This window comes from Vicia villosa, linkage group LG5 (assembly GCF_029867415.1).
Source record: "Vicia villosa cultivar HV-30 ecotype Madison, WI linkage group LG5, Vvil1.0, whole genome shotgun sequence".
Taxonomy (NCBI): Eukaryota; Viridiplantae; Streptophyta; class Magnoliopsida; order Fabales; family Fabaceae; genus Vicia; species Vicia villosa.
In genome coordinates, this window is record NC_081184.1 from 155,211,290 (window position 1) to 155,230,441 (window position 19,152).

The 19,152-nt window shown below is 31.6% G+C and overlaps 1 protein-coding gene and 1 pseudogene across 1 annotated transcript; both read right to left on the minus strand.

Moving 5' to 3' along the window:
- Positions 1-126: 126 nt before the first annotated feature.
- Positions 127-6,621, minus strand: LOC131605795 (PKS-NRPS hybrid synthetase cheA-like). Its single transcript, XM_058878105.1, has 5 exons — positions 6,536-6,621; positions 2,203-2,752; positions 1,598-2,112; positions 355-1,519; positions 127-285 (listed from the first exon to the last, which is right to left on the minus strand). Exons 1-5 carry the CDS (start codon positions 6,619-6,621, stop codon positions 127-129), a joined length of 2,475 nt encoding a protein of 824 aa, XP_058734088.1.
- LOC131603354 (pre-mRNA-processing factor 39-1-like) lies at positions 5,830-15,870 on the minus strand (annotated as a pseudogene).
- Positions 15,871-19,152: the final 3,282 nt, after the last annotated feature.

Consider the following 19,152-nt stretch of genomic DNA (forward strand, 5'->3'; position numbering starts at 1 on the left):
ATTAACTATTTATAATCCATTTGTCAACATATTAAAATCCAATAGCATAAAATCATACTAAATAGTACCAATGTTTTAATATCATAAAATCAAACTAAATAATTCCAATGTTGTAATATCATAAAATCAATCTAAGCTGACATATTTTGGCAGTATAGGCATAAGCCGTTGCCAATGTTGTAACCGCCCGGCAAATCCTACCATCCAAGAAGTCGCATCTTTTGTGCGATATTTCTTCCATTCATTTGTGACAGGTGGAAACGGGAATCCTTCATTCATGTTTACCTGCACATAAAATAAATATCAGAAAAGTCAAATAGTGATTGAATGTACCAAAATTGTGTTACTAATTACCTGAACCCAATGATTTCCATTGACAAATCCGATGCAGTAAATGGATGCATTAGGTGAATGTGCACTCGTCATAGGAAAGTAACTCAAACTAGGGTGACCTAAAGAGACGAGAACAACGTTATACCGATTAGCTATTACATAGCCTAACTCAGGTAACGTCATCCATTTATTTGGTGGTTGTTGTCCTAAAGTTTCTATCACCAACGATGATCTCACTGTTGGAAGGCGTTCACCAAATAAATCCTCATACAACTTGCTTCTAGGACCTATAATTTCTTTCTCCAAATCCCGACGAACCATTGACCATCCATATGTGCCATAACCATGCAAAGATGCAATGGCTCTAAACCCACAATTTCCATCATCTCTCACATCAACAATGTCATCAATAAATGGTCTGATGTAATCTGGAAATTGTACAATGTATTTATCAAATTCTCTATTTTTTGAGGTTTGGGATAGTTGTGAATATAACCTCTTTGAAGATTTTTGAGAACTCAAATATGCTTGATCAACATACTCATATCCTGAAGGATCACGATAAACATCATATCCCACAGGCCTCTTCCCTTTTTTCTTAACCCCTCCTTTGGTTTTAATTTTTTCAGGCGGTGGACACATCTTTGTTGTAGTTGGATAAGCAATCTCACACACTCTGCTTTTTAATGCTCTTTTTCCGACAACATCTAATGACCTCCACATTTTCCAAATTTCATCGATTGCATTTGTCATGTCTATTTCTGATCCATCATCTGCATCTATATCTTGATTTCCTTCCATACTTAGTTTCCTCCAATGAATATGAATAGCCTCAATTGGTATCGCATCACCACTCAATGTATATCTCCCTAACTCACAAGCACATGGTAATCCATATACTTTTCTATGAGTACATCCGCACTTTTGCGTATCGGTACCCACCATGTCAATCCTCAACCACTCTTCAGCAATCTGCCGCAATGCAGCTCTTGATACTGAATCACGCAAATTTGAATAAAAAGGACTAGTATGTGCATGCTCAACTTCATAAAAACTCTTCTGAAATGAAGCTCTAATGTTGCCCACTTGTATCTTGATATTGTCATTCATAGCCTCCCAACATTTGCATAAATCACCTAAGCTATTCTCTAACATTTGCTTAAGTTTCCAATGCGCAGACTCCACCCTTTAAATAAAACAAAACAACTAATTATCTGTAATATTTATATAAAGAAACAATGTCGATAAAATCACATAAACATACCTATTTGTTGTGGTGTTGCCCAAATGTAACACTTGATTGATCCATGCTTCGACAAATTGATGTCTGTGCGGTGTCAACCATGTGTCATTCACATAATCAATAAAACCTTTGGAGTCAACACATGCATCCTCAAGTTGTTTCAACCGTTGATGGTACTCCATCTCATCACTAGCCTTTATCAGTTCAAACCACATTTTCTCCACTGTTTCTCGCATATCATCCACAACATGTTCCTTACACTTTGATTTCACATTTTTGTTGATGTGAAATCGGCAAAGCAAATTAGCTGTCTTTGGAAATATTGTTTCAATGGCTTTCATTAAAGCAAGATCTCTATCAGTCAAGATTACTTGAGGACAATTATCCTGCTTGATAAACAACTGTTTCAACTTATCCAATACCCAACAAAAAGTCTCTGTCTGCTCAGATTCCATATAGGCAAATGCAACAGCAAATGTTAATTTAGTTGATGTCATACCAACTATTTCAAACAACGGTTGCCTGTACTTGTTTGTCTTGTATGTGCAGTCCATAATCAATACAATAGGAAACATATTCAACAACTTCACTGATTCTGGATGTGCCCAAAAAATATCTCTCATAACTTCTGACTCATCCTTTTTCCTACTCCAGTAAACATAACCTGATTCTTCAACCAACTTGAGCAATTGTTGCATTTCTGTTCTAGGACCCCTTATGTCTTTTTGTATCTTACTCTTATGTTTGTATATTTGCGTGATCCGAGTGACATTCTCCGGGTCACGCTCTTGCAATGACAATAATATGTGTCTTGGTGGAACATGACGTTTTGTCAAATCAACAATATGTTGCTTATCATTTGTATTTAGTCGACTTACAAAAGCATGACCTTCAAATCTATCAGGTAAGCCGTGGTTGTGTACTCCACATTTTACATCGATCTTCCATCCAGAACCATCTTTCGACGGTGTTGACCTAATTTTGAAAGGACAACCACATCTCTTACTAGCACTTTGGGTTTCGCTATCTGTTTTTTTGTATTTTCCACCTCTATCACAACCAAATACTAATTTATCACTTCTTCCTCTCTTGCCTGTTTTGATATCTGAACGAGCTATTATAACTGTCACTTTATTCCTTATTCCAACCTCCTTAATCCAACTTATCGCCTCTTCTCTTGTAGCAAATTTTTGACCAGTTACAAAAACATCAGTTGTATCCACACATGTTTAAGTTACATCGCATTTCTTCAAAGGAGGATCCACACCTAAATATATAAAATTAATTTAGTTTAATATATAATTTAAAAAAAATTAAAAAAAAACGAAAAAAAAAGGAACCGGAATACCCACAAAGGGGATATCCGGTTGAGACACACAACAAACCGGAACACCCACCCCTGGGATATCCGGTTGCGCAAAATTGAAAAAAACGAACCGGAACACCCACCCCTAGGTTGTCCGGTTTTGGATTTTACTAACCGGAAATCTGCATTTTCGGATATCCGGTTTAGGCAACGTCACAGTCTCCAACCCTCACTCGTCCGTACAAACAGTAAAAATGAAAAAATAAAAAAAAAATTAAAAAAAGTTAAAAGTAAAAAAAAGGATAAAATTAGAATTTTTTTAAAATTGTAGGGGTATTGGGATAAACGTTGGAGTACGGGGTATAATTTTCTGAAAATATGAATGTAATGAAAATTGGACTAGACCGACCTGTTCAATCTGTTATGATGGTAATTGGACCTAAATCCGGTCCAAATTACACTACAAACCGTGTTAACATAAAACCGGTAACAAAATCGGATAACTGAAATAAAACTGGGGGTTCGTTTGAACCGTTAGATGGTACTAGATGATAACAATAACATTGTATTATATTTATTGAAAGTAGAAATTATGAGAAGAAGAGAATATGGTTCTGAAAAAATATTCACATTGCTTCTAATGTATAGATTGAAAGGATTACAAGAAAACTAGTGTGAGAGATTATTAATAGAATGAAGAAGAGTTGCCTTTCATAGATGAAGACAGGGAGATGATATGTTTCAATTTCTCTTAAAAGGATTAAAAGGAAATTAGTGAGACAGGGAGATGATATATTTCAATTTCGCTCAAGTAAAAAGAAACTAGTGTTTTAATTTTTGTGATAGGGTTTAAAAATATGAAAGCTCTTAATTTAATAAAATATAAGAAAATTAATGGTTGTGGAAAAGTTAAAAATACCTTTATTTAATTTTTTGTCATCATATTAAAATTGTGGTTTTTTTGGTCTTTGCACCATAAAGTTTTTAATTTTATTATTAAAATAATACAACTCTTATATTTTATCAAATTTCTCTTCATTCTCTATTTTTTTTTTATCTTTCGTCACTTTCTCACTTTTTTCTTCCACAAAAAAAAAAACTATTATTGATATATATTTTTTTATATACGAAAAATGATATTTATGATCAAAATATGTTTTAGTCAAGAATGATATACGAGAAAAATTTATTCAAAACATCTATTATTGATCTATATAATTTTATATACGAAAATTTAATATTGATTCAAATATTTTTGTAAATAATACCTAAATAAAAATAATATGTGTATACGGAAAAATGATATACGGGATAAAATATACTATTGATCTAAATATTTTTATATACGAAATTTACTATTGATCCAAATATTTTTGTAAATGATACCTAAAGAAAAATGAAGTTTGTATACGAGAAAAAAATCTATTATTGATCTAAATATTTTTATACACAAAAAATGTTATTTATGATCCAAATATTTTTTTATTCAAAAATGGAATAGGCCAAAAAATATATTATTGATCTAAATATTTTTATATACTAAAATTTGATATTGATCCAAATATTTTTGTAAATGACACCTAAAGAAAAATAATATTTGTATATGAAAAAAAACTATTATTTACAATAAATGGTATTTATGATCCAAATATTTTTATTCCAAAATGGTATACGGAAAAATAATCTACTATTGATCTAAATATTTTTATATAGAAATTTACTATTGATCCAAATATTTATGTAAATGATACCTAAACAAAAACGAGGTCTGTATACCGGAAAAGATCTATTATTGATCTAAATATTTTTATATACGAGAAATGATATTTATGATCAAATATTTTTATCCAAAAATGGTATACGGGAAAAAATCTATTATTGATCTAAATGTTTTTTTATATGAAAATTTAATATTGATCCAAATATTTTTGTAAATGATACCTAAATAAAAATAATATTTGTATTATTATTTACGAAAAATGTTATTTACGATCCAAATATTTTTTATTCTAAAATGGTATACGGGAAAAAATATACTATTGATGTAAATATTTTTATATACGAAATTTATGGATCCAAATATTTTTGTAAATGATACCTAAACAAAAATGAAGTACGGGAAAAATATTTTATTGACATAAATATTTTTATATACTAGAAATAGTATTTATGAGCAAATATTTTTGATCAAAAAATGGCATACGGGAAAAAAAACATTATTGATCTAAATATTTTAATATACGAAAATTTAATATTGATCTAAATATTTTTGTAAATGATACCTAAACAAAAATAATATTTGTATCCAAAAAAAACTATTATTTATGGAAAATAGTATTTATGACCTAAATATTTTTTATTCAAAAACGGTATACGGGAAAATATTTATTATTGATCTAAATATTTTTATATACGAAATTTACTATTGATCCAAATATTTTTGTAAATGATATCTAAACAAAAGTGAAGTCTATATATGAAAAAAAAATATTATTGATCTAAATATTTTTATATACGAGAAATGGTATTTATGATTAAATATTTTTAATCCAAAAATGGTATACGAGTAAAAATTTATTATTGATCTAAATATTTTTATATACGAAATAATCAATTATTTATCTAATTTTTTTTAAACATTTTTATTTAAAATAAATGATGTATCCAAATTCGCGTAACCGAACAGAACCCGTGCGAACGCACGGGTTTCTTACTAGTTATTCGCACGGGTTTCTTACTAGTTATTTATTTAATTTAAAATGGGTCTTGTCAAATAAGGCAAATGGACTTTTATTGTTTGAGCTAGAGTTAAAAAACATGACAAATGTAAAATATCACAAAATTTATCTGTATTAAATTATAATCCTACAATTTTTTTCCATAAAATTTTTCCGCAAATTACACTTGTCTGTCATCCGGTTAAAATCCATGTAATCATCAAAATCATTGGCAAATACAAAGTCATGTATTGCAATGTCTGTCATCCGGTTGAAATCCGTGTTATCATCAAAACATTGGCAAAGTCCAAAGCCATGTATTGCAAAGAGAGATTTTGCGGCATATCAGATTATCTGTAGTTGAATCCACTATTGCTTCTTCCCCAAGCAAAATCACCGTTTTAAGCTCCATTATTTGTTGAATCACTAAGTTAAGTTCAAAGATAAATCATCATTGTTGGAGTTCATTTACTAAGTTAAGTTCAAAGATAAATCATCATTGTTGGAGTTCATTAACTTGAATTACGTTCTAAGATAGATCCTTCGTCTTTCCTACAGAAATATCCTTCAAGATTTATTATTATATCCTTCAGGATTTATTTTGAAAGTATAACTTCAAACTACTCTTTTGACAAAACGAGGATGACAATGAAATTCCTAGGTGTATTTTAGATACATATGAAACTTCCTTACAAAATATGCTTACAACGTATAGAAGGTGCACTAATTGGATTGAAATTTCCTACAAAAACACAGTAGGCCAATGGCAGTGAAGTCCATGTATGAAAAAAAACGTTGTTTAAAAGTGGAATAGTTTAGAATTTATGAACGAAAATATGATAGTACAACGAATATTGGAATGAAAAAGTTGGTTAGAATGTTAAATAAAAATCGGCGGAACAGATATTTAAGTACCAATAATAATTGAAGATATACCTAATATAAAACAAGTTATACTTAATCAATTTTCTTAACATTCTTGGTTTCTCATTATTCCACCCAAAAAAAGATATTTGCTCCATTTAAGTTAAGACATCATACACACTCCAACATTCAGCTCAAATATTTAGGGGTTTGGCAAAATTAAAAGCCTTTCAAATTAGAGGTGTAGACGTTTCAACCAATACTCTATACATCTCATGTTTCTTGTAATGTCTTCCCTTTAACAGAGCAATCTCTGGTAACTCATAATTATGATCACTCTGTCTATTCTGAAAAGAAATACAAATACGATTAAAAGATGCAATATTGTAATAAAAACTTGCAAAAGACATGCGAACAGCTTCTCTCAAAATACAATTCTCAGTTGTCTTACATATTAGATTGAAGAAACTGTTTGTAAAACACCAACCCGTGAAAAGATCAACACAAAGAAAATGTCATAAGCAACAACAGCTAACTACAATTGAGCCAAAAAGATTATCTATCATTAGGATACTCAATAGTATCACTTAAAAGCGTACAGTGATATATGCTCCAAACTACCAAGAATCAATTACCTACAACATTCAAGGCAAAAATTACATGAAGCATAAACATGACATGAAAGAACTGTAGAGCAGAAATATATCAGGGAACAAATAATCACTACAACTAGAGCTGAAACAACTTTTCACCTGTGCAGGATATGCAGGAGGATAGGCCCCATAAGCAGAGCTTTGAAGAACTGGTGCAGGCAATTGTGGGTTAGCATAGTTGCCTCCATATCCGGCATAAGCCCCATAGGAAGCCTGTATCATATTAGAATGGATCACTAAAAAACAGATACATCATTCAAAGCACGAATACAAAGCCAAACATACAATTTACACCAAATGTCAACTCCAGAATAAAGACATGAAACAGTCAAAGGGGTAATCAACTCATTGCAATATGGGATATGAAGCATAAATTCTTCATGGATTAGGATTGCGTCTAGGCAATATGAAATATGAAGCATGAATTTTTCATTGATTGGGATTGTGATGTGACACATCTTATGTTTCATGGATTAGGATTGCGACTAGGCTAATATAGTGCTCAGTAACATTAATGCTTCATGGATTAGATTGCGACTAGGCTAATATAGTGCTCAGTAACGTTAATGCTTCATGGATTAGAATTGCGACTAGGCTAATATAGTGTTCGGTAAAGTTAATGCTTCGTGGATTAGGATTGTGACACATCTTATGTGTACACCACCGCCATTTTCAAGAACAACAATAACAACACCCCTACTTACAACTTACAAGAACAAAAACAGTTAATATTGCACAACATCTTAAGACTAACTAGCTTATAAACAGTGTGTCCCGTGTCATGGACAAAACCCATTCAAACAACAAGCTACCAAAATAGGTGGGGGATAAAAAGAAAAGTAATTTACCGGCTGGGTGTAGCCAGCAGGCTATTGTTGTTCTTGTGTGGTCGCTGGCCAAGTTTAAGGCTGTACTCCATAGGTAGTCCATTGGTTAGGTGCATTTGGATATGCACCCGTTACAGAATGGGCGGTGATTGAACAGAATAAGCTCCCAACACTTTCGTTTTATCTGAAGCTAAGAAATCCTCTGCATGACATTTTTTCAACTCTGACATGCTCCTGTGTGGCAGAACAATTTGGCATGTCTATCCTCACCTCTTATGACAGATTGAACACCTCCAAAGAGATTTAAAAACTGAAAAGTCAACAGAAAATAGATATGAAATTAAAAATACTTGTAACATTTATTAACAAATTAAGGTATGGCATAAACAGAGCAGGCAGAATTCCCATAAACAAATTAATTTACTTACAAGTAACAATTAAGAAACACAGCTGCGAAACTTACAAAAATTTAAAATGCTATACCATACAATTCTTTACTGTAGCATTAGATGTGTACCTTAAAGTTGAAAAAAAAACATACAAAACAACAAACTTACATATACTAACTACCATTAGAATTTGATTTGATGATACTACTGTAAATTAACCACCCTAGAAATCCTCCAAGACAAGAATCAATATGTGAAGGGAAAATAGTTTTGCCAGTGACATAGTCCATAAGATATGGAACAAAAGTTTTGCCATCCGCTTGACTATCCATGTTTGGCTATATGGAGTTTACCAAACAGTAACCACGCGAGTACCTACACGTAATACACCTGTCCCAAACCCATTGATTAACTCCAGGTAAACTGTTGGTTGAACAAAGTTTATTACAGTCACTTACTAAGATGTGATATTGTTGGAATATCTTATTTCTATTTTTATTATTTTCGTTTATTCTCTTTTATTTCCTTTTATTCTCCATTAAGGAGATAATTAATATCATTATTGTATTACCATTACATATACCAGCCTAGAGCTGAGGAATAAAATACAACAGCTTTTTACCATTCCATTCAATAGATATGATGTGAAGTGGGCGGGTGGGTGCTTTAGAATATGTGTCCCCAACATTACTCAAGGAAACTCGTAAAAATATAATATCGAATCCCCTTGCAAAATCACCTCCAGAAATATAGTAGAAAGTTCTCCGCGCCCTGTTGCACTTACTACCCCTGGGTTCTCTGGGTTGGGCATTATGAATTTTACAACCAATGACTCTAGAAAGTAAATGTTAATTCGCTTTGGCTGGGGTTGAATAGCCTCAAAATGCAATAAAGCCTGTGTACAACATGAAGTTATATAATCTCATTAGATATGAACAACAATTGGAAAGATGAAAAGATGAATTTTCAATTGCATAATGTAAGGGTTCATTGAAAGTGAAAGTTCTGAGTTCTGACAGACCTCAAGTAGTGCCTTTGAAAGTGAAGCATTCTCAAGCCCCCCAACTAAAATCTCTTTTAGCCTTTTCAGCATTTCCAGAAACCTAATGACAGAATGAGAGAGAATATTTCAAAAACAAGACAACACAATTTATTAACAATCGAGGAAAGCAACTGAACATGCTACCAGACCTACCAAATAAACAAATCGAGAATACTGAGCAATCAACATTGGCAGTGTTTGTGAATGTTCTTTTCCTTTCTCAATGCCAATGGCCTGTGCATACAGAGAGAAGGCGTCTTCCAACTTTCCCTGCAGTATCATGGATGTGAAAAGCTGTAAATTTAACTAAAAATCAAGTCACAATCGATGAACACTTTTGTAAGTCAGCATACCAATTGATGTTCCATATTGACATGCCTGATTACTGCTTCAAGAAGGCCTGGAGAAATTTCTGTGTGCACAAGATGATACGCCGCTCTAGCACCCACTATATCTCCCGCCTGCTCCTTGAACCGAGCACAAAAAATATGTATTTTAGGTTGTCTCAGCATTATGACAAGCAAAACCTGATAAAGCAGGGGAAAATCTAGGGGAAAATCCTCTCACAATCATAAGAAATGTAATTAGGCTAAAGCTAGTAGACAAAGGTACATGCAAACATCACATTTTCTTAATCAAGATTAAGTTGTATCCACAAATAGGGACAAGAAAAAGCTTGTCAGCGATGTAAATACTCTGGACATATATATGACCGGGTTGGTTAGGCTTTCAGGAAAACAGCTTTATGACATAATAATAATATCAAAGTCTCCATGATAAGAAAGTGAGTAATTAAATCACTATCAAGTGCCAGCCTTAAGAGGTCATATATATGTAAGAGGAGCAGGATAAAAAATGAGTATATTCATAAGCTTTCACTTGCAGGAAAATTGGTCATTGGCAAGTGGCAACAGTGTACATAAAATTTATGTTTCCAGCTAAGGGCAGGTCATAGGGGAAAAACAAAAGACAACTGAACTCTCATTTAGCAAATTCATATATAGATAGAGCTAAAACATATATAATACCACTTTATCAAGCTGCAACCACCGTCTATTTATTTGTCAATGCTAAGATATTGTTTTATTATTATTCAGTATCTACTACTTTTATTAGTAATATCAATTAGAATATTAGTGTGTGTATTCTTTCCACACAATAAAATAAGAAATACAGATTCAAATTTCCACCAATAAAAACACAACAACCCGATTTGGAGCATCTATCACATGCATCTCCTACCCAATCAGCATCTGAATATCCAATGATATCAGTGGTGCCTCTATCACAAAAAAAAAAAAAAAAACCCTTATGCCAAGTGATCCTTTTATATACTTAGGCTTTGTTTGCGAGTTTAGAGGGAGAGCGAGGGGAGGGCTTTGAAAAATAGGAAGGATTAGATTAAAATAATAGAAAGATTTTGAGTAGGGGGTTTTGGGGGGTTTGATTTTATTTATAACACCAAAAACCCCATAAAATGGGGAAACTCAAAAATTGTATTGAAGGAGGCTTTTAAAGGGCTTACATAAATTTTCCAAATATCTTTTAGGCTGTTATAGTATTCTGAAAATAAAAAATTTAGTAATTATAATGACTCTTTTATCATTCTAAACAAAATGATTTTTTCAAAAAATGTCAAATATTTTTCTATATTTTTTAAAAATTTTCTTTTCGGAAGCATTCCCCTCCCTTTCAAACTCGCAAACAAAGCCTTAAGGAATAACTGCATCCCAGTGGTGGTCTCAAGGAGAGTTCGGGAACTGGCTTACTACACTACACTGACTAGAAAAGATATATCAGGTCTAGTAAAGGTATGATGTATTCTCTCCACATAATAAAATAAGAAATACATATTCAACAGTTAGAAAAGAAGAAAAACTGTGGGTAGGTTTCAGGGGAAGCTATTTGCTCTGCAGAATCACGAGTAACCGACTTAAAATGTATTTACACACAAGTTCAAGTTTCAAGAACTATTATCATCTGGCTAGTATTATAGTCCATTATATATATTGCTCATTCACTTAGCTTAAAACTGAACAGATGAATATAACACTAAAGTGCAGCAAACGATTGCCAAACCTACAGCTTTGACATTTAGATGATATTACCTTGACAAAGACTGGCTCGCCGGAGCAAGAACATTATTTGCAAGATCCATACTTTCACTAGCTTCCATACACAAAACATAATGTATCCAGTACTCAGGATAATTGGCACAAGCAATGACACACCTCTCATACAACTTGACAATCTAATTCACAAACAACAACAAAAAAGAAATTTTGGTAAAAAGTATGTCCGGCAATAAAAAGAAAAACCAAAAATGAAGAAAGAGAAGCATAAAAGGAAAATTCGAAGCATTAAGAAATACTCCATAGTGGGACAGAGAGGCCCCCTCAAATATGAAAAGAGGGACCCTCCTTGCCTGAACAGATGATTATGAAGATTAGAAGATACCTGTATTCATAACATTCACACTTTAAAAAAATAAACTTTTGCAAATACATGACAAACCTAGAATTGTCCACTGACAAAATAGGGTTTGAAGTACTTAGCCTCAAGAAACCAATTTGAAGGCCCATGCATTATAGCCTCAGTTCAATTTCCCAGTTAAAAAGTTTCTTCATCCAACAGATTAGCCAATAAAACATATGATGCAGCAGATATTACTAACTGTAAGTCAATCTATAACGAAAAACTATTAAATAAAAAGCAGACATTAATAAAACTATTAATGTGCACTTATAAGAAAGCAGTTTAGTTACCTTGCTTAAGTCACATTCTCTTTCTATAAAGTCCACATAGCTATGCCAATTCTCAAGCTCCCCAACATCAAGAGGACGTACATGAAAGTAGGGCCTCCTGATTGCCGTTTCAAAACCGATGATCTTATAATCAAACTCTTTTGCTTTCTTATACATCTATTCTCTAATGGCAATATACTTTTCCAACTCTTCTGCTTCTTTTAATCCAGCACTAACATGTTTAGGAGAATTCTCTGCAGCATTGGGACGAACGTCTCCTTCAACACCTAGGTCAGTACCCTCTGGTACAACATCTGCCACTGCAACAGCTTCCTCAGTTCTGTAATTCTTCTGACAAAGGTCGATTACTAGCCTACTCCTTGAAGCTGCAAAACCATTTACAGCATTAAAGCAATTTAATTTGGGGAAATAGAGGGGAGACAGCAGAGAATATGCGCAAAAATAAAACCAAAAAAAGTAACTATTTCCTTTTTGGAAACTACTGAAGTGACATGTCAATCGTAAAATAAGTAATTACCTGCTGAAATACCGATCCAACTGCTGATTTAGATTCTCTAATATTCTGGTGTAAATCACCGCAAGACACGCCCGATCTTGCTGCATGTACTCATATTCAATGTATTTGTCCCAGAGAGAAAACGAAAGATAATCTGTTCCAACATAAGCTAATCCTCATTCAAAAAGCCCGAAATATGCAAGCATGCAGTTTTGATTAATATGTAACTCGAAGCATCCATTTACAGATGCACATCTATGTATAGGAGACAGCAGCCTAGTGTTCTAGAGTAACAAACAAATCACCCGTAACATCATATAAGACATCCAAACTCTGCATTTACCTTCCTGCAAAAAAATCATACCATGTCGGAGAAATAGAGCAGCCATAGAGGCCATTTAGCCCTTAACCAAACGAGATCTTCCCATCAGTAATTTGCAAATTGATGCACCTCAGAATGTCAAACATAAAAACAGCTACCAATTCAACAGTAAGGGGGGGAAGAGCCCTTCTACACAACTATGAACTTTGAAATAACGGAAAAGTTTATTGAGGAAATGGACCTAAATTTTTGACTACTACACATAGTGGACTCAAGACCTAGGATTTAAACATTAGAATGTAAAATATTCTGACATGCAATCCCATCAAAGTTTTTCCGCCATAAAAAGGAGTTAGCACTGATGCACGGTCTCGGAAATCAGGTTACAGATCAAGCAAGAAACAGCTGAGCCTATTAATGGAAAATCAGATCATACAAAATAATAAGCTAACAGGAAACTAAACATCCATTAACTACGAACTGTATCTGAATCCCCATAGGTGCTTATGGCAAATATACAATAATGCAACCACATGTCCATCGAATGTGTAACCCCTTGAACAGCACGCTCATAAACTTCAACAACTTTATCAGCAGAGCTAAGGTGCGCCTCATGGTCAGCATATTTCTTCCGATACCCATAACACAAAGGGAATTCTGCTAGGAATGCTTCATAGACTACGAATCTTCAAAATGTTGCTCTTCAATGGAGAAATCATAATGAGAACAGCATGTCTTAAAATAAATCGATGAAAAAATATACTCCCTCCGTCTCACAATAGGTGTCCCCTTTCCTATTTTTATTTGTCTCAAATTATTTGTCCATTTAGAATACCTACGTGATATTTATTATTTCTTTCCATTAACTTACCCTTATTTATTGTATCATAATTCATTTAAGTACTCCACTACCTATTATTAATAAGGTTATTTTATTTTATCATTGAAATCAACACAATTAATCATATTCTTAAAAAGTGTGAAAATCTCAAAGAGGACGCCTATTGTGAGACGGAGGAAGTACTATACTAATTTGCCAATCTTACTTAAATGCTACAAAACCAGGAATTAAGGTACTTTGAATGTCGATTGGAAACAGCAAGCACCAGAGAGCCCACCCACATAACTTGTGTGTACATTACACACATTTTTAATCAAAACAAAATGAAACAGATGAAGATGTGACAATATGAATTGTCCATGTCTTTTTGCGCATAACATGCCGAATTAAAATAGCATGCATGTAATATATATCTAACAACTACGAAACATTGTAAATCAGTCATTTATTTTAATGCCTACTTATTATATTGCTTTATCTTAATGGTCAACAAGTAATGGCTGTAGGAGTACAAAGATAATCTGAAAATTCTCAAAAGGGCAAGATCACATGCATTTGGCTGAAGCTAACTTGAATCAAAAAAAAAAAAACACAACATAATAATCCAAGACACTAGATTAATTCCAGTATCAGCCCCTCCATCCAAATCTACCCCGGCAAAAAATAAAAGAAAATACAGCATAGAACTTTGAAGATGACAATGCCATTAGAGACATGTCCAAGTATCCAAATAGGTCAAAGCTGAAACAGGTGAATATTAACAAATCCTCAACATGTAATTCACGTCTGAAAAATTAGGTAGAACATAGCATACCTCTGCCACCTTCTCTGTTTCTTCAATCAGAGAAGTCCAAGCAGTAAAATCTGAAGAATTAGCTGTTACAATGTTCCACAATCGATCTTCTTCAGCAGACAACGCAGCTGCTAAACATGAGATAAATGAATAGGGAAAAATCATAATTTGGTTGAACAGCTGCGTGGTTGTGAATAATTAATAACTAAGTATTAAAACAAGATGTATGGAGATAAGACATCCAACAGTTGATGGAGAATTGGCTTAGAATATGTGATAACCAGTTATAAATTATAATACCTTTATGCAGAAGTTATTTATACACCAGTTAAAGCCTATCTATTATATCAATGGTCGGAATCCAGGTCAAACTACAACTTCTGACCTGGTAAATTTTCAAAGTCCCATGAAACATGAGTGACTTGAAGTAGAATTATGTATCTTTTCTCAAAGTCCAAATCTGGTTGCTAAAAACGACCTTTCATTAGAAAAACATGAAAGACCAGTTGTTCTAGCTTTTAACGCCATCTCCAATGCATGAAAAATAAAGCGTCGGACACCATGAGCAGTTGAAGTTTTCTGTATTCTCGTATATAAATATTGGTGAAAATTCATTAGTTCTCGACATTCATATGCAGCTTGCACTAAAAAAAGATAATGTGGGATACAAAGCCTACATGAACTATTTCCTAGTTAATAAACCACTTAAATCTCAAGTTCTTGACTCTTAATTGGTTGACTATATCACCAATGAACTTTAAACCTAACCCTGACATTGAGTTCTAATTTTTATTACAAAACTTCACTAACAATAAGGTCAGGAATCAGGATAGCTTCGCTTTAGTCAAAGGCAATGAAGTATAAGAGAAATGTACATATCGTAAGCATCTGTAAGTTGTTTCTCATCAGCTGAACCATCAACATTCTGCGAAGCATTTCCATTTTCAAGTCTAGTTGTATCAACCCCGCCATTTACAAACAATGATCACCAGAAACCATAGCAGCTTCCATTCCAACCACACCGGAGGCATCATTAGCGTCAGGCACTCCAATAGCTTGCTTAGACTCATTGACAGCACTAAATTCAGCATACGCACTCCCATCACCCGAATAAGGAAGCTCATTGCTTGAATTAGCCTGAGCAGCAGCTTCTCCTGCAACCTCGGCAACAGCAGTAGCACCAGCTTCGGGAACAGGATTCGAAACGGTTATTGTAACCATCCAATGGATAGGACTCTGTCGCCGATGTTTCCGCATCCATTGGTTCGTTATCTCCCATACTTGAATAAAGAACCTTTTCACTTGAAAGAAAATATTCTGAATCCACAAACAAGAAAACAAAAAAATTAGAGTTTTTTATTGCAAATTTCAGTGCACTAATAAGATATAACAACATTTGAAATTATCAAACGAATAGATATAACAACATTTGAAATTATCAAACAAATAGATATAACAACATTTGAAATTATCAAACAAATAGATATAACAACATTTGAAATTATCAAACAAATAGATATAACAGGCATGAAATAAAAACGTAACAGAATCGACTAAAATCCCCAGGGTTTTAGACAATAAACCCTAATAAAAAATGGAGGAGAAATCGAAATAACCTGATGGAGAAAACGGTTGCGTTGCAGAAAAGAGCGAGGGTTTTGGTTATTCTTTTTGTTAGGCGAAAACGGAAATGAAACTAGGGGTGTTAAAAAATATGGTTAATTGAGTTGTATACTGAAACTGAACTGAATTGCAGCATAAAAAAACTGAACCACTTAAATGGTAAAAACTGAACCACTTAAATGGTTAATGAACTGAACCATTTAATTTAAACAATTCAAAATCAGTTCAAAACTGGTTCAAAACCAATTTTCTTTTATAAACTGGTTTAATTATATAAATAATTTTTTTATAAAAAAATAAAAAATCATATTTTTTCCAAAAAAATTTAAAGTAAAAAAAATCCAATTATTTTTTTAAAAAGTCTTCCTTATTTTCATTTGCAATTTAATCTTTCCGTTATTTTAATTCAAAAGTCTTCGTTCAAGTTTTTCCAGTTTCGATTTCCCGCACTGCATTATTTTCAATAAGCATTTACCTTCTTTAATTGTTTACTTTAAGTCTTAATATTATTATTGTGTTTAATTGCTTATTCCATTTCAACTATTACTCTTTTTGTTTCAAAGTCTCACACATCATTATCATAATATTATACATATATACATATTTGAATTGGTTTTTTTTTGCACGTACTGTATTATATATATATATATATATATATATATATATAAAAGATGTTTTTTAAATTAAAATTTCAAAATAGATTAATTTTAAAATGATTTTTAATATAAAATTGGTTATATAACTATAAATTGGTTTTAAACCGGTTTATATATACAAACTGGTTTTAAACTGGTTTAAATATACAAACCAGTTTAAACCAATTTATAATTGAATTAAAACTGTTTTAACAATTAACTGGATTGTTATTAATGCGGTTATTAAAAACTGAACTGAACCATTTATGTGGTTCGGTTCAGTGCAGTTCATGAACCGTGAACACCCCTAAATGAAACTCACTGTTTGGCGATGACAATTTCTTGTTATATACATTTATTTGATTTATTTGATATTATACATGTAATTTGTTTAAATATTTATAATATTAAATGATAAATATAATTCTATAAAAAATAACGATATTCATGCATTTTTATATGTTAGAATAATTTTGTATGGTGGTTTTATACTCAAATACATATTAAAAGTAATATTTATAAAAAGAAATTGTGTGAATTTAACTAATCGTGTCCTCTTACAAATTTATTTATTATGATATAGATTTTATTTAAATAAACATGTAGATATTTTATTGATAGTGCGCCGTAAAAAAAATAAAAATTTTAACATTTGAAAATAAGAATTTTGTGTCTCAAATAAAAACAATTGTTAAATAAAATATATATTTTGCTGATAGTTTTCAGTGAGAAAATAGAAATATTGACATTTGAAAATATATTTTTAATAATTATGAATAATTTTGACATTTGAAAATAATATTTTTAATAATTATATTAATTTAATTTATTAAGTAATTTATGTTTAAAAAATAAAAAATAAAAGAGAAAATTAAAATGAAAGTGAAAATATTGGAGAGAGAAAAGGAAAATGATAATTTGAAAAGTGAAAGATTAGAGGAGATGTGTTGCATTTTGGTTTGTTTGGAAGTTGAATAAAATAGTTGGATTATGAAAAGAGAATTTAGTTCTTTTTGCTTTATAAATTGTTGAAACAAAAAAAATAATTTGGATAGAATGGTAGACTTCTTTTTTAATAGTTTGATAGTATATTGGAATTTGCGGAGTAAGGCACCGAATGTGTTATTAAAACCTTTTTAGATTTGAATTTTGGAAATCATGAACAGATCCAACGAATTAAAAAAGGAGGGATATTCTTACTCCAGGAGTAAGTTATCAAGAATCACTCCTTAGCTTTACCATTGATTTTTCTCAATCTAATAGTTAAAAGTAATGAGTATTATTTTTCTCTCTCTCCACATTTAATTACTTATTAATTTTAACCATAAGATTGAAAAGAATCAATGGTCATGATGAGGAGTAAGTCTTGATAACTTACTCCTGGAGTAAGTCTTGCTAACGTAGACCCACTTATTTTTATGAATGTCTATTTTAGCAAGCATTAACTACAAAATAGTTAAATGCACCTTAAGGTGCATGTTGCTAAAACACACCTTCATAAAAATAAGTGGGTGTATTTTAGCAAACCTCACTGGGGTTCGCTAAAATACACCCACTTAATTTTATCAAGACGTGTTTTAGCAAGCTTTAACTAAAAAAATAGTTAAATGCACCATAAGGTGCATGTTTCTAAAATAGACCTCCGTAAAATCAAGTGGGTCTATGTTAGCAAACCTCATATATATATATATATATATATATATATATATATATATATATATATATATATATATATATATATATATATATATATATATATATATATATATATATATATATATATATATATATATATATATATATATATATATATATACTTGGATCCTTTCCTTCTAAATTTTCTCTCTGTTTCTCTCCTTCACTAATTTTTCTCTATCTTTCTCTTATATTTCATCTCTCTTATTTAATTTATAATTTTTTATTAATCATCTATTTTATTTTACACTTATTTGAGTGAAGGAGATGGAAGGAGGGAAGAAGAAGATTCAAACTAATATATATATATATATATATATATATATATATATATATATATATAATTATATATATATATATATATATATATATATATATTTATAATTATATATATATATATATATATATTTATAATTAACCAAGGTTTTAAAAATAAATACCAAATTTTTTTCCCAAATTTGGGGTGCCCTACAAATAAGCGTCGTGTGGGCGCCGTTGTGTTAAATGTTTAAGATATGTGCCACTCCAGATGATGTCATGGTGCAAGTCCAATTAAGACTGTCACAATGAGAACAATCATATTTTCAATCTCTTGCTTCCAACAATCT